Source organism: Diceros bicornis, chromosome 7 (genome assembly GCF_020826845.1).
Source record: "Diceros bicornis minor isolate mBicDic1 chromosome 7, mDicBic1.mat.cur, whole genome shotgun sequence".
Lineage (NCBI taxonomy): Eukaryota > Metazoa > Chordata > Mammalia > Perissodactyla > Rhinocerotidae > Diceros > Diceros bicornis.
Window position 1 is genome coordinate 55,862,168 of NC_080746.1, and position 22,924 is coordinate 55,885,091.

Consider the following 22,924-nt stretch of genomic DNA (forward strand, 5'->3'; position numbering starts at 1 on the left):
GGCTGGTGCTGAGCCGTCTGCCTGGGCTGGAAACTTAGACGCATCCACCAGGCTTGTGAATTTCCCTTCTCTACTTAGGGTTACACCCAACGGAGCACTGGTAACAAGTGGCCGCCCAGAAAAGAAAGGTGTGGGGTTGTAGCGTTTGCTAATTTCTGTGGTGTAAATTCTCTGGCCAAGGATTTCACACTGCTAACGTGATGTCATTGAAGATGGAGTTGGGAAGAGGTGCACAGTAGGACACCGTCGCATCGCATTCCCACCATATAGATCTAGTAGACATAAATAACCTCAAGGGCATTATGGTGAAATTTAGTAAAATAGTAAGTGATGGGTTTTGGATATGTATTCCCTTTGTTCTTAATATAATTTATTTAGATGTAAGTTTAGATCAGGATTTCTCACCCTCAGTACTGTGAACATTTGGGCCTGGGAATCTTTGTTGGGGGCAGGGAGGGGCTGACCTGTGCATTGTGCAGGCGGCGTCGCTGACCTCTACCCACTAGATGCCAGCAGCACCCCTCCCTCAAGTTGTGACCACCCCAGATGTCTCCAGACATTGCCAAATGTCCCCTAGGGGGCAAACTCATCCCAGTAGAGAGCCATCGACGAAGGCTGTGTTTAACAGCTAGCTCATAAAATTCCTACAAATGTGACAGTTGGCTTTCATGAGCCAGTACAAGCCAGCTCCAGCAAGCACATCATGGGCGCCGTATCTGGCTAAATATAAGCCATGGGGTTTTCTCCCCAAAATTCTTTCTCAGGAAAGAGCCACCACCTTAGCCCATAGCTTTCATTCCGGACATAGCCCCTGACCACAGAAGGCTCTCAGCCCCTGATTGGCCCCCTGAGTGGTTGACACAGAGTTGGAGATGCGCCACCATACTGATCTGTTCCGATGTTTCATGAAATGTGAGGTTAGGGAAAAAGGAATGTTTCTGAATTAATATCTCATTTTAATATAATATGTTATTCCGTTTCCCTAAAAGTTTGTGTGTGCCAATTGGCAAAAAAAAAAAAAACAAAAAAACCCAACCAATAAAACTTTAAATACAGTCTTCCTGCTGGACAGTCACAGGCTGCCGTGTGTCTGGGACCACCCTGTATGTAACAGGCTCCTGCTGAGGCCGCACACGCCCTGTCTCATCCTGGTGGCGAGGCTGCCCACCTCTGATTCGCCAGCACTGGGCCCAGGTCCTATTTTTCCCCAGTTTTAAGCACAGAGTTTGGCTCTCGTTTATTCATTTATTCATTCATTCAAAATATTTATTAAGCACCAACTATGTACCAAGGAAAATGAATGACTGAAGGAAGAGGTGGTTCCTGCTCTCTGGTTTGTCGTGTTTCAGTTCCGTGGCCGTCCACAGAGGAGCAGAGAGGTACGGGCCCGTGTGGGTGCTGAGGGGACATGGGGGCAGGATGGAGGAAGTGAGGGAGAGGTGAGTATGTGTGGAGTGGCTGTTGTGTGCCTGGAGCTGAGCTGGGCACATTGTACTCATCTCATTCTGCCCTCCCGCTGTGCTTGGGAGGGAGGGTTTGTTTATTTGTGGAGCATCTGTGTCCCTGCTCCAGAGTGTAGGTGTCCTGGGGACAGGTACAGGGGCCTGTTTCTCCTGGAGGTAAGAACAGTGCCAGGCGCAGACATTGGAAAAATAAAAGGAAGAAAAGAAAAACGGGAAGTAGGAAAGATGGATGGAAAGAGAGAAGAAGGGAAGTAGGGAGGGAGGAGGAGCCAGCCAAGTCCCATGGGGGATCAGAGGGTAGGGGCACTTTAAGCTGACACAGTCAGGGAGGGCTTCTTGGACGAGGTGACGTTGGGAAGGATGGAAGGACTGCAGTTGGGAGAATTGATGGAAAGGCTAGTACAGAGAGAGGGAATAACAGGGCATGTCCCTGGAGATTTCTGGAATGTGACGGTCTAAAACTGGGAAGAGAATATCATAACTTGTTATTTTCCATCCAAGACTGGGAAGGGGACAGACAACTAAAAACACTTCCTTGTTGGGGCCGGCCCCATGGCCTAGTGGTTAAGTTTGTCACGCTCTGCTTTGGAAGCCTGGGTTTGGATCCCAGGCGCAGACCTACACCGCTCGTCAGTGGCCATGCTGTGGCGGCATCCCACATACAAAATAGAGGAGGATTGGCACAGATGTTGGCTCAGGGAAGATCTTCCTCAGCAAAAACATAAAAAAAACTTCCCTGTCCCCAGCTGGGGTAACATAACCATCTCCTCTCACCCTCAAAGCCTTCTCACCTGAGGGACATTTGGGCAAGAACCCTCCCCGGGCACTGGAAGGGAGGGCAGAGTATTGGCCAGGGGAATGAGGATAATAAAAATAATAATTATAGTACCAACAATGTCAGCTCCCCTTTGTCATTCCCTACTAGGTACCAAGGCTTTGTATATACCTTTAGCTACGGGGTAGATATCGCCCCCATTTTCCAGACAAGGGAAAATATGCCTCAGAAAGGATATGAAACTCGCCCGAGGTCACACACACTCCGGCAAGGTCAGCTTGTTTCAGTGTGTGCGCTGTTTCCTCTGCCAGCACCCTTCCCTTCCTGCCTCCTGACTCTTGAGAAGGCTGGAGAGCATTCAGGTGTGGTCTGTGGGCTCTTTGGGCTCCAGCTGCCAGCCTGCTTGGTGAAATTTTTATTAGCCTTTGATTTTCAGATCTCCAGTTTCATGCGTGACCAGAAAATGGGCCATGCACCTTTAAGAAACTCTCCCCTCTGTCCATGGCCACCTGGTGTCTCCCCTTCTTCCTCCCTCTGCACCGCCCCCTGAAAATCTTCACAAATATGGACCGAGGCCAGAAAAGTGAACACGTGAACTCATGGCAGGAGGCTGGAGGAATTGCTGTCTGCCTAGAAGCCAGACCCTCCATCCACCACTCCTGGCCCCTCGGGCCTATCAGATACCACCCTGTGCCCAGCGAGCCTTGTGGAGGCCCAAGGGAGCCATGTGGCATTCTGAGCAGGGATGTGATGGGGCGCCAGAAGCCTGGGCCTCTCCTCCCCATCTGACTCCGGGCACACCAGCGAGTCTCTCTGGGCCTGAGTTTCCCAGTCCCGGGCAAGATTCTTCTCTCCCCTGGGCTTTGGTGTCTTCATCTGGGAAGTAAAGCAGGTTGCACTGTGATCCCTCAGGCTCCCCAGATCTGTGAAATGGGGGTGATGTTTCCTGTCTTCCTGCCTCCTTCCCACCCCCGGGCTGTCCTGAGAGGCAGGTGCGCTCATGGTGGGTAAACAGGCAGGCAGTGTTCTCACACAGGCAGGGCCGTGCAGTTCTGGCAGAGCAGACAAGCCTGTACACAAATAACTCTGCTACCAGGGAGTGTGACAAGGGCCCTAGAAACCTCTTTGCTGCCACCGCCACCTGCTCCTCACGCCTTCCTGCTCCCTGATGGCTGTTCTCACACCTAGGAAAGTGGGTCAGAATGTAGGGCGGCTGTTCCGAGAGTGAATGCCCTCTTGCCTGGTCCCCACCCTGCCCAGCTGAGCCATGACTGCTGTCAGGGCAGGGGTAGGGGAGAGTTCTGGGGCTAGGGGCATCTCTGTGTCCAAAATAGAGTCCCAGCCAGCCATTGTCCCTCCCTCCAAGTGCCCATGGCTCTCATTGCCTCCTGGATCTGGTCCGAGTTCCTCAGCCTGGCCTTTTAAGACCCTGCAGACCTAGTCCAGGGCTGGCATGTGGCGGTGCTCCGTGACTATCTGGACCATGAGTGGACCCTTCTCTGGCCCCTCCTCCTCCCTGGTGCTCCTCCTAGGCACTCGGGACACACTTCAGCCCCACCAGGCTGCCCACTATCTCCCAAGCGCCCAATGGATTCAGTGGCCCTCTCCAGGCCTCCAGCTGCCATGCTGTGACCTCTTCTGTGCCTCTGTGTGTTCTTCAAGATTTCCCTCATTGCCACCTTCTCCCTTGAAGCCTTCCCTGACTCTCCAGGCAGAACCACACAATCCCGCCTATAAGGTAGTATTGTGAGCAGTTAAAAGTGTGGTCTCTGGAGCCACACTGCCTGGGCTCCAGAGTCTAGCTCTGCCCTTACTAGCTGTGTGACCCTGGGCAAATTACTTAGACTCTCTGTGCCTCAGTATCCTCATCTGTGACATGGAGATGATAGTAGAACCCCCTTTATGTTGTTGGAGGAGCAAATGAGTTAATATTTATGACACACTTAGAGCATTAACTGGCACCTGGTTTCTCTCCTGGATGAGTTTTCTGATGTTGACTGAGATTAATATCTGAAGAACTTCCCACGTTCGCTGTTTTCATAGCATTTTTCTCTAATGTGAATTTTCTGATGCTCGCAAAGGAAGGAGTTGCTACCACTGCTCTCTCAGTTCACTGGTAGTGAATCTGCGTTCATGGATAGTCTCCAGGATGAGTTTTCTGGTGTGGAGTAAGACGCGTTTTCTCTAAATGATTTCCCATAGGTGGCCCATTCATGGAGTTTCTCTTCTGTATGGGTTTTCTGATGCTGGCTTTGTGACTTTGGATAAGTTATTTAGGGTCTCTGAGTCTTTGGTTCCTCCTTTGAAAAATGGGAATATTTAGATGGAAAAATATAATATCTTAACAGGTGTGAAGTTCTTAGCACCTGGCTTATAGGGAGAACTTAATGCACGGTGGTCATCATGCTTGGTGGGTTTCTGTAACTCAGCTATGCCATGGTCTTTTGTCAGCAGGGACCATGAATTGTTCATCTTAGTGCCCCTAGAGCCTGGCAGTGGTAGGGCTGTGTGACTGTTTAATGGGTAAGTGAATGATAAATAGGAGAGTCATTGGTCAAAGCTGAGCTTTGGATGTATATGTTGTATTCCTGGCTCATCCTGATGGCGGCTGGGACCCTGCCCCTATGAAGCATTTTCTAGCCCAATGCCCGTTGATCCTGACAGCCAAAGAGAGGTATATGGAAGAAATCCCTGGAGTCCACTCACCCAGGGAAAAGGATCATCATCACCATCTTTTTAAACTTCATCCATCCTCACTCTTGACTAATTCTCTCTTAGAGCATTCATTCAACTGCATTCTACCTGTGTTTATTTATTGAGCACCTACTGTGGCCCAGGCACCATGCTATGCCCCAGGGACCCAGAGTCAATAACACAAATAACATTTCCACTCTCATTTAAGTTATATGAGTGAAGCAGAGGGTGAGTAAACAGACGATTATGAAGTGTGATAAATGCTGTGACTAGGGACACACTGGGTGTGGGCATTGGGGGGCATCTAATCCAGATTTAGGGGGAATCAGGGAAGGCTTCCTGGAGGAAGAGATAGCTGAGCAGAAGACATAGCACCACAGGTCTAGTAGCTGACACGGCAGGCCTGGGGAGGGATCTGAGGAATCTGAGAGATGTGGGCTCTGGATTGTAAATGGCAGAACCAGAGACTCTAATATCAAAGGATTCAGAGTCGTAGGATCTATATTTTCTCTACTTCACTTACAATATTTTCTCCCAGACTCGCTTTTCACTGTATCTTGTTAGGGAAGCCCTGGCATCTTTATAAAGTAATTTATGCTCATTGTACAACACGGAAAAATAAGAGCTATAAAGAAGTGAGTAGGTGGGTGGATGGAGTCTCTTTCAACCCCCGTTAACAGTTAGGCACAGTTCCTTTCCTTTCATTTATTTTTTTGCTTTGTTTTTAGTTTATTTTTAAAAATTGAGATATAATTTATATACCATAATATTCAGTTTTAGTGTAAAATTTAGTGGTTTTTAGTATATTCACACAGTTGTATAACCATCACCACTATCTAATTCCAGAACATTTTCATCACCCCATAAAGAAACTCCTACCCATTGGCAATCACTTCCTATTTCCCTCTCCCACCAGCCCCTGGCAACCACTAATCTACTTTCTGTCTCTCTGTAGTTGCCTATTCTGGATATTTCATGTAAATGGAATCAAACAGTATATAGTCTTTTGTGTCTGGCTTCTTTCACTTAGCATAATGTTTTCAAGGTTCATCCATGTTGTAACATGAATCAGTACTTCGTCCCTTTTTACAGCTGAGTAATATTCCATGGTATGAATATGCCACATTTGAAAAAACACATTCATCAGTTGATAGACATTTGGGTTTTTTTTCACTTTTTATGACTGTTATGAGTAATGCTGCTATGAGCAGTTCTGTACAAGTTTTTGTGTGGACATCGTTTTCAGTTCTCTTGGATATACGCTTAGGAATGGAATTGCTGGGTCATATGTTAACTCTATATTTAACTTTTGGATGAACTATCAAACGGTTTTCCCAAGTGACTGCACTGCTTTACCTTCCCACTGGCAAGGTATGAGGGTTCCTGTTTCTCCACATCCTTGGCAACACTTGTTATTGTCTTTTTTGACCATAGCCATCCTAGTGAGTGTGAAGTATCTCCTTGTGGCTTTATTTTGCATTTCCCCAGTGACTAATGATGTTGAACATCTTTTCATGTGCTTATTGGTCACTTGTAGATCTTCTTTGGAGAAATGTCTATTCAAATCCATTGTCCATTTTTAATTGAGTTATTTACCTGTTTATTGTTGAATCATAATAGGGTCTTTATATATCCTGGGTACTAGGCCCTCTTCAAATATTTTCAAATATTTGAAAATAGTTTCTCCATTCTGTGGGTTGTTTTTTCACTTTCTTGACAGTGACCTTTGAAGCTCCAAAGTTTTTAATTTTGATGAAGTCCAATTTATCTACTTTTTTCTTTAATTGCCTGTGTTTTCGGTGTCATAGCTAAGAAACCATTGCCTTATCCAAGATCATGTCAATGTATACTTATGTTTTCTTCTAAGAGTTTTATAGTTGTAGCTCTTACATTTAGATCTTTGATCGATTTTGAGTTAATTTTTGTATATGGTGTGAGGTAGGGGGTCCAACTTCATTCTTTTGCATGTGGATATCCAGTTGTCCAAGCATCATTTGTTGAAAAGACTGTTTTATCCCCATTGACTTCTCTTGGCTCCCTTGTCAAAAGTCAATTGACCATAAATATATTCATTTATTTCTGGACTCTCAATTCTGTTCCATTGATCTACATGTCTGTCTTTATGCCAGTATCACATGGCAGTCTTGATTACTATAGCTTTGTAGTAAGTTTTGAATTTGGAAAGTCTGAGTCCTCCAACTTTGTTCTGTTTTTTTTCAGATTGTTTTGGCTATTCTGGGTACTTTGTGTTTCCATGTGAATTTTGGGATCAGCCTGTCAATTTCTGCAAAAAACTCAGCTGGGATTTTGGTGAGAATTTCATTGAAACCATAGATCAGTTTGAGGAGTATTGCCATCTTAGTGCTAAGTCTTCTCATTCTTTCTTTTGGGTATTTATTGAGTATAAAGTTGAGTTCATGCCAAATATACTGTTTTGATTCCTGAATTATTCTGCTTAATATTCTGTCATGGGCATTTCCCTGTGTTACGAAAGATGCAAGCATAATTTCAATCCTATGTACTATTCCATTGTTTGGCTGTACTATACAGAACTATAAACTCTTGGTTGTTGGGGATCTGTCTTGGAAGGTACTTTGTTCTGGGTCCGTTATGGTGCAGACCACCTTCTACAGGCACAAATGAACATTGGGAGGACTGGCGGCTCCCAGAAGAGCAGCAGAATATTAATGTCAAAGTTGACCAACAGGTAGCCCATGCTGCAGGTGGGGAATGGGCTCACTAGAGAAGCCAACATTCTGGTTCATGGAGACCTGACCTGCCAGCCCACCTGGCAGCACCACCCTGATGGAGTGGAATCAGAACACAGGATCCAACAGGCTGCATAGACACTGATAGAGCATGTTTATTTTAGGCATGTTTCTCTAGAACAGTGGATTTTTTTTTTTAATATCTCACCTCTTTATTTTTTTATTTATTTTTTATTGATGTCATAATGGTTTATAACATTGTGAAATTTCAGTTGTACATTATTATTTGTCAGTCACCGTATATATGTGCCCCTTTACCCCTTATGCCCTCCCGCCAACCCCCTTACCTGGTGGTAACCATTAATCTGTTCTCTTTGTCCATGTATTTGTTTATCTTCCACACATGAGTGAAATCATATGGTGGTTGTCTTTCTCTGTCTGGCTTATCTCACTTAACATAATACTCTTAAGTTCCATCTATGTTGTTGCAAATGGGATGATTTTGTCTTCTTTTATGGCTGAGTAGTATTCCAGTGTATATATATACCACATCTTCTTTATCCATTCATCAGTCGATGGGCACTTGTGTTGCTTCCAAGTCTTGGCTATTGTGAATAATGCTGCAATGAACACAGGGGTGCATAAGCCTCTTTGAATTGTTGATTTCAAGTTCTTTGTATAAATACCCAGTAGTGGAATAGCTAGGTCACATGGTATTTCAATTTTTAATTTTTTGAGAAATCTCCATACAGATTTCCATAGTGGCTGTACCAGTTTGCATTCCTGCCAACAGTGCATGAGGGTTTCCTTTTCTAGAACAGTGGATTTTAAACATTTAAAAATTTGCAGCATGACATTTATTTTACATTGTAACTCATTTCACCTGAAACAAAATTTTCACTAAATAATACTTACTTTTTGTATCAGGCAGGAGAAGCTGGTCTGCTGCACTAACAAACAACCCCCAAATCTTAGTGGCTCGAGAGCTTTCTTTCTCTCTCATGCTACATGTCTATCACCTAGCAGGAGAGCCCTGGGATTCAGGTTGCTGGAGGCTTCCCCATCCCGATCATTGCTGGTTTCAGTGGCAGAGGAAAGAGGGTGTGGTAGGTGGAAGAATGGCCCCCCAAAGATGTCTGCCTCCTAACCCTTGGAACCTTTGAATACATTATATTACATGGCAAAAGGGAATTACAGTTGCAGATTGAATTAAGGTTGCTAATCAGTTGATCTTAAAATAGGCAGCTGAATGTATCCTGAAGGGTCTTTAAAACTGGAAGAGGGAGGCAGAAGAGGAGGTAAGAGTGATGCAATGTGATAAGAACTCAACCTGCTGTTGCTGGCTTTGAAGATGGAGGAAGAGGCTATGAGACAAGGAATGTGAGTGGCCTCTAGAAGCTGGAGAGGGCAAGGAAACAGATTTGCCCCAGAGCCTCCAGAAGGGAGTATAGCCCAGCCAACATCTTGATTTTAACCTAGTGAGGTATATTTTGAACTTCTGAACTGCAGAATTGCAAGATAATAAGTTTATGTTGTTTTAAGCCACTAAGTTTGTGATCATTTGTTATAGCCTCCATAGAAAACTAATACAAAGGGCCTAGGGAATCATGCACCAGCCCTTAAATGCTTCTGCCTGGAAGTGACATGTGGCACTTCTATTCATATTTCGTTGGCCAGAGCGAGCCACATAGGTATGTCTAACTTCATAGGACTGGAGAAATTTGATCCACTCATATGTCCAGCCTTGGAGGAGAATAGAATATTGGTAAATATCGTAATATCTACCATACCCTTGCCATCTGCACCTCATGCTTATATCTTCTATTCTATTGCAAACAACAACAAGAACAAAGTGCTGGTGGCAATTCTTGAAGTTGACTTCATTATCAACTAATGGGTTATAACCCCTGGTTTGAAAAACACTGCTTTACAGACCCTCTTCTGCCCATGCCTCATGGACCACATGACACCTCCAAGGCATAGCTGATTGGTCCAGGCGTGGGACACCTGACCAAAGCTGGCCAATCAAATTCCTCTCCTGGGATTTGGAATTGGGCCATTCAGCCAGTTAACAGTGGGGAGCTGAGTGAGAGGCAGAGTGGAAACAAGGTCGGAGTGAGAGCCACATGAAGCCAAGATGATGGAGGAGTGGAAAAGCACTGAGTAAGCAGAGGGAGTTGGTCCACAGAGACAATGGAGCAGCCGCACAGAGAGCCGTGCAGCCGGGAAGACATGCAGCCCCTGAGGGAGAGGTGGAGAGAGACAGCAACCACCTGAGAGGCTGATGGCTTCCCCGTTCCTGGCTCCAGCCCCCATGCGTCCTGCCTGCGCGTCCTTCCCGTGAGATTTTTGCCTCCTTGTCATACCCCCTCCTCCTTTTCTTGAGCTACCCTTGGTGGGCTTCTTCCGTCTCTCCGGTGAGCCTTCATCAGCTAGAATGCCACCGGTATTTCCCTTATGGGGCCCAGCTTTGGCTCTGAGGATCAGGCTCGTGGGGCATAGATGGGACTCTGGGGTGAACCAACCGCACCGTCCCACAGTCTGGAAGCTTGGCTTTGACCACAGTCTTGCATGTTTGTGCTTGCTCCTCAAAGTGGACAGGCAGAGGCTATCTGTGTGGCACTGCACGTGTAGGGGGCCGGGGAACCGGAAGCACCCCCCAGGTGCCTTTTGTCTGACAGCCCTGGGGTCAGGAAGCCAGTGGAGTTGCTTCAGGGAGGGCTTGGCTGTGCGACAGAGTGGAAACCACATGGGCTCTGGAGACAGGCAGCCACAGTTTCCCTCTCTGAGCCTCAGTTTCCTCATCTCTGACATGGGATTGTTGAAGCATCAGCAACGTTCTGGGAAAAACACTTAGAGACCTGACTAGGGCGGAACACGCTCTCAGCGGCCTGGGCAGCTGCTCTGGTTGTTTGAGGAAGCCATCAGCATCCTGGCTTCCTGAGGAGGTGGCCCTGGGGGCTGGTGGAGTTAGCGACAGGATGTTCCCCATGGCTCGCCATGCTTCCTGCCCCTTGTCACCCTCCTCTCCTTCTCACCCCTTAGCCGCCCTTTCATTTCTTCCTCCTCCCCTCCCCTCTCCTGTCCTCATTTCCCCTCTTTTCTGTTATCCTGATGTTGATAAAAACACCTGCTTTAGGACAGCAGCAGGATCGGATATAAAGACCCAGCCTCTGGAGGCAGACAGAAAAAATTGGGTCTGAATCCCGACTTAGCCTCTGTTTGCTGTGTTCCTGGGCAAATTACTACATCTCGCTGAACCTCAGGTTCATTATCTATAAAGTGGGGGTTATAATGCCCACTCCACAGTGCTGTTGGGAGAGTAATTAAATAGGCACTCAGCAAATGCTGTGTCCTTCTTACCTCCCGCCCTCCTTCCTTGATTATCACTCCTCCTAGCCTGGCCCTGGCCCCCTCCTGTGTTCCTCTCAAGGATCACTGGAATGGCTTTCCCTGACTCGGTTATTTGTGGCTTCAGGCATTTGTGTCCCCTCCTCTCCCTCAGACCCAGGCCTCCCGAGGGTAGACTGACGCTTCTGGAAGCAGCTGGGGTCCCTGTGGCCTGTGCCACTTTTCTGGTCTCCTCTGTAGGCCCAGCCCTAGCGGGGGAGCTGCTGATTCAAACTGTGTGATCTGTATTTTTTCTCACTTTCGCAATTATTACACCCCAGCCGACTGTGGCATCTTCACACTGCGAACACTGATAAATATTTATGAGGAGGAGAGAAGCCCAGAACTCCTAGGGGAGGTTGGGGAGGGCAGTGCCAGGCCCTTCTTTGCAAGCCAAGCTCAGACCCATCCGTGGTCCTTTGGGCCCCATAAATAAGGGGGTGGTGTGGGCGGGGGTGGGCTATGGAGGCAGCACAGAGCCACCACCCACTCGCCTCCTTGGAGGAGCGACTGTCACTGTGACACTGTGGCCTCACCCTGCCTTGCCCTGGACGCCTGCTGGACCTCCTGCTCCTGGGAAGGATTTGGGCTGCGTGGATTCCTCTCAGCTACGTGTGGGCCTGCTCCATGCTCTGTCTGCTGCATCTCCCTCACCCTCTCTTGTTGTTTGTTTGTTTGTTTTTTCATCTGTTGTCACACCTCCAGGGCCTGCATCCCTGTCCTCTCCTCCCTTCCCTCCCTCCTCTAACACCTTCTCTTATCCTCAGGGTCTCTGTCGCTGTCTTTCGCTTTTCTTCTCTCCCTCCCAACATTACCCTGAGCAATTCTGGGGCTAGATGATGGGCGCTAGGTGAGGGGGTCTCAGGCTCCCACACCCAGCTGGAGGAGGCTGCACTGTGCTCTGGAAGGCAGGGAGCGCTTGGCGGGAGTGGGGACCATGCCTCTGCCTGACCCCATGTCCAGTGCTCTGCTGTGGCCACGGGCAATCCCTTCCCTTTCCTGGGCCTCAGTTTCTCAGTTGATTCCTTCACTCATTCATTCATTCACTCGCTCAACTAATATTTATTGAGTGCTTGCTCCCTACCATTCATTAACACGTCTTTGTTAAACACCCACTAGGTGTGCCCTTCTAGGGCTTGGGACACGTCAGTGAACGAAAGAGACAGGATCCCTGCCCTCAGAGCTGACACGTTAGCAGTGGATAGGCGTGAATGTGGTCAGCAAGCCCCTCATGTAGTAGGTTAGACAGTGGTGGGCACTGTGGGAAAAGGAAAAGTGGAGCGAGGGCAGGAGTGGGAGTGGGGAGTAGGCACAGGGCGAGGCCTCATCATGTAAGGGTGGGGGGGGCTGGCAAGCAGAGCTGTTGGGGAGGGACTGCTCAAGCAAAGGCCCTGAGGCAGGAACCGACCTGGTGTGTTGGAGGAACCCCAGCAAGCTGCCATGTGGCTGGAGGAGTGAGGGAGAACAGCGGGAGGTGATGCGGGAGGGAAAGGAGGCAAGGCAACCTCCAGACCTTACAGGCACTCCAGGCTTTTCCCTGCGCCAGCCAGGAGGAGTTTGGGTGGCGGAGTACGACTGACATCCTGACAGCCTCTCTCCACCTGCTGGGAAGAACAGACTGAGGGGCCGTGGCCGGAGCCCAGGAGACCTATAATGGCGACAGTGCGGCTTGGGTGGGGGCAGCGGCGAAGATGGTGAGATCTGATTATGCCGGCACTGTTGCTGCTCTCAACGCTTGGTTGGTGCCTGAAAGTCACTCTGGGCCCCTTGTCCTGGGTCCTGCAGAGGGATGGCCCGCAGGAGCCTTCCCCTGGGCGAGATGTGCTAACCCTGGCCTTCCCTCTTTCTCTCTGCAGGGTGTTCAAGAAGGCGAGCCCCAATGGAAAGGTGAGTCTCCATCAACAGCCCCCCGGCTCCTCCCTGACCCCAGACTCGTCCTGTCTTGGGCATCTCTCCTGACCTTGCGGGACCCTGCACAGCCCTGTCTGCAGGGGAGCCCCAGCTCTCAACCACAGGGGAGGGGCCCTCAGGAAGCTTTCTGTCTGAGGGGGCAGTACGACTCCCTTGGACTTTAAGGAGTCCTTGCTCTGGTGTGAGGAGATGGGGCCTGTCATAGAGAGACTTCAGTGTGAGGGCAATAATTAGAGTAAGTGCCAGGGGCCTCAGGGGGCCTGATTCCCTGGTGGGAGATGCCCCTGCAGCCTTTACTGGCCCCCGGGGGCGCCTGTTATCGGGGCAGCTCCCAGGGCCTGTCCTGCCTGCCTTCTTCCCACAGGCCCCAGGCTCCATCCCGCTTCCTTTCAGTTTAGCAGATAGATATACCAACATCATCATTCCATGTCAGGTCGGGCCGAGCCCGTGGGGACTGGGGTAGGCTGTACCGAGACAGATAAGGCACAGCCTGTGCCACTCACAGCCGGAGGCAGGAGGCCGACACAGAAACTGATCATTTCAATGTAAAGGGGCAGGTGTGAGATAAAGGGATGCCTGGGGCTGCGGGACCCAGCCTGGGTGGTCAGGGGTGGCCTCCCCTAGGAGGGATGCATTTCCAGGCAAGGTGGGGTGAAAGCCTCGTTCTAGACATGCACATAAATCGTAAGGAGTGTGGGGATCACAGCAGTTGCATCTGAGTGCCAACAGGGAGGCAGAGGGAGCCGGAGCTGAGCGGGGAGGTTGCAGGGCTGGGTCCTGGGGAGTCTCGGGGCTGGGCTTAGGTGCGTGGACTCCTGGCCTGGGCTGGCAGATAGCGCCACGTGTGCTGCCACGTCTCCCTTCTGTGCCCACTGCAGACGTCACCTGTCACAGTTCACGCTTTCCTGCTGAGCCAAGATCCATCCTAGATTCCTTCTCAGCCCACAGCCCCAGGCAGCCCCTACCAATTGATCAGAATTGGCATTTGGAATGAAACCCATTTGTCATCTTACCTCTGGGCACTGAGGAACCATTAAAGGTTTTTCAGACCAGAGTAGCATCATTAGATTTGCATTTTAGGATGACCAGTCTGGCTAAGGAGGGGAGAATGGCCCAGAGTGCATGAGGCTGCAGACAGCTGACCATGGCGGGTGGGGGGCTGCTGGTGTATAGTCCAGGCGAGAGTGGTTGTCGGGGGGGAGTGGATTGAGAAATATGATGGCGGGAGACTCATCGGGATTTAGGGATTGTGGAGGAGCAGGAAGCATCTTGGATGACTCTGGATTCTGGCTCAGGAGTTCTTCCCTGAATGCCGGCTCTTAAGTGGGGCACCGGCTCCCAGTTCCTCACTGCCTTGGAAAACAAGTCCTGCTCTGAGTGGGTCCCTGCCAGCTGCACAGGGACGAGGAGCAACGGAGAGACAGAGCTCAGTGTTCAGAGCACCCGCAACTCTCGGCACCCCTGGCCCCGCTCTGGGTTTCTCAGAGATGTGCCCAGTGCTCCCGCTCAGCGGGCTTCTTTGCTGCTGCTGCTCCACCCTCAGTGGTGCTCGATGTGAAGCTCTCTCCGGGCCTCAGTGTCTTCATCTGTAAAATGGGAACAGTAACTTCTTCATAGGGGTTTGGGATGAACAGGTGCTTTCAAAACTGTGTAAGGTTTGTTATTCTTAGTATTAGGGCTGGAGCTCAGGTCCAAGTCCAGTTAGGATTTCGATCAGGGTTAAGGATGGGTCTAGGGGTTTCAGGGGCAGCTCCCAGGGTGTCCTCCAGGGCAGGGGCCTGCAGCTTTTCAGGGAGGTGTCCTCCAGGCCCACAGCTGCTAACGTCCCTGTGCGTCTCCTCCCCAGCTCACCGTCTATTTGGGAAAGCGGGACTTTGTGGACCACATCGACCTCGTGGACCCTGTGGGTGAGTCCCTGAGGCCAGGGAGGAAAGCGAGGGGGGAGACGGGGCTGGCCAGGACCCTTCCAGAGACGGGTGTGTTGAAACTCCCAGTAGCAGCCCTCAGGTCTCTGGAGGAGCCGGGTGCCAAGAAGGGGGTGTGAGTGGCTTCCTGCTTCAGTCAGCAAACGTTTACCGAGCAGCTGCTTTCCCCTTCGACAGAGGGCCACGTGAGAGGAAATTGTGTGGAGGGGTGAGGTGAGAAGCAGGGAAGGCGTCCTGATGGGAATGAGGAGGATAAGGATGACGACAGCAGCCACCGCTTACTGTGAGGCTGATGAGGTGCCAGGCACTGGGGATAGCTACTATTATTGTCTCTGCTTCACAGATGAGGAGAAGGAGGCCCAGAGAGGTTGACTGACTTGCTCTGGGTCACAAAGCTAGTAGGTCGAGGAGCCTGGATTCAAACCCGGGCAGCCTGGCTCCACCTTTGTTCTGCTGCCTCCAGATGGCAAAGGGTGGGAGATGGAATGAAAACCTTGGGGCTTGTGAAATGGAGGCTGTCCTCACCGATATGGGGGTCTTGCCGGAGGCTGGGCTGCAGCTGAAGGCACATTCCAAGGTCTTAGTCTAGTTCAGGGTTTCTGAGCCTCAGCACTCTTGACACTTTGGGTTGATAGTTCTTTGCTGGTGGGGGCTGTCCTGTGCATTATAGGATGTTTAACAGCACCCCTGGCCTCTGCCCAGTAGACACCAGGAGTGCCCCCATCCCAATATGACAATCAAACATGTTTTTAGATTGTGCCCCTTGGGGCGCACGATCACCCCTGGTTAGGATTCTGAGAACCATAGCTCTCATTAGAAGAGCCTCAATCCTTTGCCTCTTCTGTTGGAGGAGAGAGGCCCAGAGTTATCCCTATTTTACATGTGGGGACGGTGAGACCCAGAGAGGTTAAATGGTTTTTTAAAGAGGGACATGAACAGAGAAGGTGGCCGGTGGGGAGGATGGGCACTGGAAACTGCCTGAGGCCAAGTCCAGGTGAAGAAGCTGGAATGTGTTGCCTGGGGGAAGTCAGAGAGAATGTGGCCTCTGTCATCACATCCCTGGGGGCTGTCCTGGGGCCGGGAGGGCAGGAGTGACGTGCTGTTCCAGAACCTAAGCGGGAGCCGAGAGCACAGCGGCAGGTTTCAGCTCGCCGGGAGGAAGACCTTTGTGAAGTTGGGGCAGGAGACCTGGGGGGTCCCTGAGTCCCCGTGTGGGTGGGATGTGAGCAGGGCCGGGAGGCTGCGGAGAGGTCAGCTCCCCGCCAGGCCGCTCCCTTCCTGCCCAGAGCAGGACCACCCCACTTTTCCTCCTGCCCTGCCTGGGGACTCTGTTCGCTGTCCTCCGAGCTCACTGTCCCTGCTGCCGTTTGCATCTCCCCCCTGAGCGGGCCCCTTGGAGGCAGTGAGGAAGCATCCCGGTGTTCGCCTGTGGCCTGCTTCATGGTGCAACTTCCAGTGGGCCGGCTGAGGCCACGGCTGTCCACCTGGCCTATTAGGGACAGCAGCAGGGTGGCACAGAGGCCGGGGGAGGGCAGGAGCGGGAGGAGCTGGCTCCCCAGCACACAGCGGCACCCTGAGAGCTGTGCAGCAGGGGTTCACTGAGCACCTGCTGCGTGCCAGGCCCTGGGGATCCCGGAGAGCGCTGGGGCACTGTCCGGACCTAACCGAATGACCCACATGAGAAATACTTTTCCATCACGACACTGAGAGGATTATGTCTTCCGGATGCTTAACTATCCCCCGTGGTTCCCCTTCAAACTCAGGGGCAAGTCCAAGCCCCTCGGCCTCACAGATGACATTTAAGGTCAGGCCTGGCCCCCCTTCCTCCACTGGCTCTGGGGTCTGCTCTCGCAAGCCGCGGAGCCCTGCTCCTCCCACTGCCTGCCTAGCGCTGTCCCTTGGTCGTCTAATTGACGACCCTTACTTGCCCTTTAAGACCTGGCTCCAGCTTCCCTCCCCCAGGGAGCCCCGCCTGACACCCTTGGTTGGGGGGAGTACCCCCTCTGGGATGCCCTTTCCACCGAGTTTTCCACGGAGCCCTGGTGCCCCGGCGCAGAGGAAACGCCCACAGTAAAAGGAGGGACGATGCACGGCAGGCTCTGGGGACAGGTGGGCACTCCCCTGACCAGCTGTCCTTGGACCTGCCCAGGACTGGGATAGGACCAGGTGTCCTCTGGGAACTCACTTCCAGGTGTGGCCTCTGAGATTCCTTGAGGGGTCGGCTGTGGGGGGCAGTGTAGGGTGAGGGGGCAGTGGGTTAGACTGGGGATGTCAGCAAGGGGGTGACCCCTGAGTCAGTGTTTCTGGCCTCCTGGGGTTCTGGGTCGTTTGTGTCCAGCTGGACTCTGCACTCCCAAGGCCAGGCATTGGGACGTCCTCCATGGTGTCACATGTGCCAGGCACCATCTAACGCTACACGCATTAACTCATTGAGTCCTCACAGGAGCCCTATGAGGGAGGAACTACAGGGTCACAACCCCTGATCTGCAAATCCCAAATCCAGCAGGCTCTGAAAGCCTAAAATTGTGCCTAAGTTTGATGCAGAATTCATTTAGTAGCAAAACCTGACCTGAACCAACAGGAGGCTCTTTATGCCTCATTTAGCCTCTTAGTGAGAATATTCACATTTCCCTGCCGAGGTATGAATGGGTTTGATCCTGCAGAGGGTGTCACAGAATATAAGGAAGATGTACCATATGGCCTTTCTACAATTCAAAACTTCTAAATTCCAGGGCCCGGTGGCGCAGCGGTTAAGTGCGCGCGCTCCGCTGCGGCGGCTGGGGCTCGCGGGTTTGAATCCCGGGCGCGCACCGACGCACCGCTTGTCAAGCCGTGCTGTGACGGCGTCCCATATAAAGTGGAGGAAGATGGGCACAGAGGTTAGCCCAGGGCCAATCTTCCTCAGCAAAAAAGAGGAGGATTGACAACGGATGTTAGCTCAGGGCTGATCTTCCTCACCAAAAAAAAAAAAAAAAAAAAAACCACAAAAAAACTTCTAAATTCCAAAGTATACCTGATCATAGGGGTTTTGGATCCATGTTATTATTCTTACTAATAGAGGAAAAAACAGAGAAGTTAAGGAACCTTCCCAAAGTCACCAGCTGGGTCTGTAAGGCCAGCCTGGGGGAGATGGTGGGGAAGGGCGGTAACATCCCCTGGGTGCTGGCCTTCTCCTTTCTCTCATGATGTGTTTGGACAGATGGTTGGGTTTGGGTTTGGCTTGGTGTTTGGGGCTCAGGAGTTTGAGAGGTCAAGTCGGGAAGGTCTGTTCACTCTCTGTCCTTCTCCAGATGGTGTGGTCCTGGTGGATCCTGAGTATCTCAAGGAGAGGAGAGGTGAGACTGGGGACCCACCCGCAGCTAGTCAAGGGGCCTCCTCTTCCCTCACCAACCTCCAGCCCAGGGCCTCCCTGACTCCCAGGCAGGACGTCGGCTAATCTTATTGCCTCTCCCTGCCCATTCCTACCAGTTCTTCCCTTGACAGTGCCAACGAACATCAGAGCAGGGGCCCTCGCCTCCTCCGGCCTGGGAGAACATTTTCAATGCCCTGAGTGAGCACTTTCACATCAGTATATCACGACTGTCCCAAGGCTGGGGATGCGAACAGGCAGGAGTTAGGGTCTCATTTTACAGAAGAGAAAGTTGGTTCCCAGGGAGGTGGAGGGATGGTCCAAGGTCAGCAGGAAGACAGGAGCGGGGGTTGGGCTGGGAGACCCCAGGCCTTCCGGACACCACCCAGCGCTTGTTCCCCCTCCCTCTGCTCTTTCCAACCTTACTCCTTCCCCAGGCCCCACCCCTGTCCTGCCCGCCTACTCCAGCCCCACCAACCCTGTCAGAGCATCTCCTGTGCCCCTCCCTCTGCACGTCCCCTGGGCTGGCTGGGGGTGGAGAAGAACTGAACTGACCCAGCAGTCAGCTGTCCCCTCCTCCCAGGGACCAGGTGTGGGTGGCTCCTCCAGGTACCCAAGCCCACCATCCCAAGGGCAGTGCCACCCTCCCCCCGGGAGCTTTGGGACAGACCTGTGGCCTCCAGTTGGGCCGACCCAGGGCTGCAGCTGGCGCTCTGGGGGGGCTCATCTGCTGCCCTCCCAGGCACCCCTCAGTGCCCCCTGCTCCCACAGTCTATGTGACACTGACCTGCGCCTTCCGCTATGGCCGTGAGGACCTGGATGTCCTGGGCCTGACCTTTCGCAAGGACCTGTTTGTGGCCAACGTGCAGTCCTTCCCGCCGTCCCCCGAGGACAAGAAGCCTCTGACGCGGCTGCAGGAGCGCCTCATCAAGAAGCTGGGCGAGCACGCCTACCCCTTCACCTTTGAGGTCAGGGACCGCCAGCCCCGGGGGCCCCATTCCAGACGCGCTACCTCTAGGAGGCCCTCTGGGCGGGCACATGGGGGCAGCTGGGGCAGCAGCTCCCCGTCACCCCGTTTCCCAGGGCATGCTGGGACCGGGGGCACTGTCCCTTAGGCTGCCTGGTAAGTGTCTCTTCTCTGGCCACTGCCGGGGTGTCACCCTTACGTCTGGGCTACTCGACCCCTCCTGAGTCCAGGTCATTGGTGGGAGAAAGGGGGTGGGGGGGCTGCAGAGAAAGAAGGAAGCCTTCCTCCCCCTCGGGGTCACTGCAAGGCTGTCTCCTCCCTCAGACCATGTTCATGGCCCCGGCCCAGCCCACAAACTGGGGACAGCAAGGAGTGATGTCCCTGTGCTGCCACCTTTCCATCCCCAGACTCCAAGATTCTGGATTTAAAAATTTCCTGTCATGGGGCCGGCCCGGTGGCGTAGTGGTTAAGTTTGCACACTCCGCTTTGGTGGTCCAGGGTTCGCAGGTTCAGATCCCAGGCGCGGACCTATACACCACTCATCAAGCCATGCTGTGGTGGCGTCTCACATATAAAGTAGGGGAAGATGGGCACAGATGTTAGCTTAGGGACAATCTTCCTCGGCAAAAAGAGGCCGATTGGTAACAGATGTTAGCTCGGGGCCAATCTTCCTCACACACACACACAAAGTTTCCTGTTTTCAGACTTTGGTTCAGTGAAATCCTCTTGCTTTTGGCGAGGGTTAGAGAAGGAGAGGAGCCGAGTCATCCTCTCCACTGTGGATGTGTTGGTTTCCTGTGGCTGCTGTAACAAACCACCACGAACCTGGGAGTAATGAAACCTGCCAATTAAAACACAAATTGATTATCTTAAACTTCTGGAGGTCAGACGTCAAAAATGGGTCTCACTGGACTAAAATGAAGGCCTTGGCAGGACTGCATTCCTTCTAGAAACTCTAGGAGATAATCTGTTTCCTTGCCTTTTCCACCTTCTAGAGACCACTCACAGGCCTTGGCACGTAGCCTACCCCCATCTTCAAAGCCAGCGTGGCCAGCGGAGCCTCTCTCCCCTCCCCTCACTCTGACACTGACTCGTCTACTTCCTGCTTCCCGTGATTACGTCGGGCCCATCCAGCATAATCCCCCCACTCAAGATCCTTAATCACGCCTGTAAAGTCCCTTTTGCCCTGTAAGGTAACAGTTGGCAGGTGTTGGGGATTAGGACGTGGACATCTTTGGGAGGCTGTTATTCTGCCTACCACACTAGACAGCATGGAAGGACATTTTTCAACTGTGGTTCTGAGAACTGGGCCGGGCTAAATCTTTACATAAAGAAAACCCTCAAATCCTTGTCTTTACTGGAGGGGCCTCTGGCCCAGCGTGGGCCATGGCTTGGCATGGTCTGATGGAGGAGACGTAGCCTGTCCTCGGGGGCCCCTGGTCTGGTGAATGTGTGTGGAGGTGGCGGGTCGGGGGAGACACGGGGAGGTCAGTGGTGAACATGACAGTGGCTCATTCTGTCTGTCCTCCTAACAGATCCCTCCAAACCTCCCATGCTCTGTGACGCTGCAGCCAGGGCCTGAAGATACCGGGAAGGTGGGTCACCCCCAAGGGAGCATCTCTCTGGGTGCGGGACACTTGTGTCTCCAGGCCCCTGGCTTTCTCTCTGGGTGGTGCTGGAGCCCTCCCCGTGGAAGCCTCTTTGTGTCTAGGCCAGGCCTATCCTGCCTCAGATAAGCAGTCTCTTCAGACAGGGCAGCAGATCAGGTCTCCCCAGCCCCACATTCGGTTCTGTGCTCAGAGGCTCTCCTGTGTCACTCTCCCTGGCCTCAGTGTTGGCTGCACCAGGACCAAAGTGTTCTCTGGACCACCACTGGGCCTCACAACCTCATATGGCGGTGCAATCATTGCCATTTCATGGGTGGGGAAACTGAGGCTCAGAGGGAAGTGACACCACTGGTGTCACAGGCCCCAGATCTCTGAGCCCCAGTTTCCTCATCTGTGAAATGGGGACAATAGGACGTGCCTCCTGTTGTTGAGACGGTCGAGTGAGACGCTGAAGCAACACACCAGGGCAAGGTCTGCACCCAGGAGGTGCTCCCAGAACAGGGCTGCCGAGGCGCCTGCTGTTATTTCCGGGCAGCTGCCTTGATGAGGAGGGCCACCCACACAAGGCAGGAGTCTGGGGGGTGGAGCCCAGTTAGGGGGTTTGGGGACGTCCTGTGTTGGGGGAGCCGGGGAGCAGTGGTGTGAAGGTCAGATGGGGGAGGCAGCCACAGAGGGAGGCAGCATAGCGCTGGGGCTGAGCACAGGGCTTCCGGGTCAGACGCAGGGGTGCTGGGGCTGCGGGAGCTTGGTGTCTCCATCCAGCATCCTCGTTTGTAAAATGAGAGGGTGGGCTGGCCGTGCTCTCGGGCCCCTGCCCTCTCCAAGGGCCTGTGATCAGCGACCCCTTCCCTATAGGCCTGTGGCGTGGACTATGAAGTCAAAGCCTTCTGTGCAGAGAACCTGGAGGAGAAGATCCACAAGCGGTGAGAAGGGCGCAGCTTCAGCTCCCGGCCTGGGTGTGGGCTGCATGCTGGCAGAGGGAGGGACACGGGCTGTGCAAAGTCCGAAGAAGAGATAACTAACAATACCTGGAAGTGTGCGAGGAGGGGCAGCATATTCCAGCCTTGGGAGCTCTGAGAAGGGCACTCTGGAAGGCTGGCGGGTCATGGAGGGCTTCCTGGGGGAGGTGGCTCAATTGCCCTGACTCAGGCCTCAGCATTTTTTCTTTGCACCACCATACCTGCTTCCTTCATCTCCCTGCCTCTAGTCTTATCCCCTCCAGACTGCATGTCTTTTTATTTTGTTTTGGAAAAAAAATCGAAATTCATAATGTTTTAACCAGTGAGCAAGATGATTCCTGGCTAGCCTGGACCCCCATTCCCCAGTCCTCCTGGGAGGCAGGCCTCAGCAGGAGGTGGGTGGGGGAGGGTGTCGATGGAGGCTTCTAAGACAGGGAGGGAAGTGGGGAAAGTGAACCCACCCCGGGGAGAGGGAGAAGGAGGTCAGTGCGTGTCTCAGAGAGGGGAAGCATTCTCCTGAAGAGGCACAGCCCTGGGCAGACAGAAAACCCAGGCTGGCAGCCGGAATCAGCTGGCCCTGCCTTCTGGGGTGGGCTGCCCAGCTCCGCTCTCATGCCTGCTCCTCCTGGGGTCAGGTCCTGCCCTGCCTCCGGAGGGACGGTTCCTGCAGGAGGCTGGCTGAGGCCTTGCAAGCGCTGAGGGAGTGGGCTGTGTTTGCCACCTGGTGGCTATGTGATGTATTGCAGGCATCTCCATCTCCAGCCTGGGCGCCTCGTGTATAGGGAGATAGGACCCTTCTCTCTTGCCTCTCTGTCGCCCTTTTCTTCTTAAGACCTGAGACCAGGGGAAAGGAAGGGGCTTGTGGGTTGTGGGAGAGGCCTGGCCAGAGCAGGGAAGAGGAGGCACTATTAACAGCCACCACCCTCACCCCACCAGTGGGACATTTAAGTCCCCACCAGAGTTACTACTAATAATGATATAGCAACTATCATTCATCAAGGGCTCATTAGGTGCCAGACGCTGCTCTGAGTGATGGATATGTGTGAACTCATTTACGCCTGACAGCAGCCGTAAGAGAGCTATTATGTGAAATGCTCTTACCATTTTATAGATGAGGAAACTGAGGCACAGAGGTTCATTTATTCAGGGTCATATAGTTAGTGAGGGGAGGGCCAG

At 52.3% G+C, this 22,924-nt stretch overlaps 1 protein-coding gene across 3 annotated transcripts in view; it reads left to right on the forward strand.

Moving 5' to 3' along the window:
• Positions 1-22,924, forward strand: part of ARRB1 (arrestin beta 1) — an 80,741-nt gene that overhangs the window by 38,161 nt on the left and 19,656 nt on the right. The window contains exons 1-7 of one of the 3 annotated variants that reach the window (XM_058545595.1): positions 9,810-9,980; positions 12,887-12,917; positions 14,788-14,848; positions 18,157-18,201; positions 18,987-19,183; positions 20,718-20,777; positions 21,645-21,712. In XM_058545595.1, coding sequence (XP_058401578.1) covers positions 9,925-9,980; positions 12,887-12,917; positions 14,788-14,848; positions 18,157-18,201; positions 18,987-19,183; positions 20,718-20,777; positions 21,645-21,712 — 518 coding nt within the window. In that variant the 5' untranslated portion in view covers positions 9,810-9,924. Of the gene's footprint in view, positions 1-9,809; positions 9,981-12,886; positions 12,918-14,787; positions 14,849-18,156; positions 18,202-18,986; positions 19,184-20,717; positions 20,778-21,644; positions 21,713-22,924 lie in introns of those variants that run through there. The other 2 variants (XM_058545596.1, XM_058545597.1) reach the window with 2 other exon arrangements.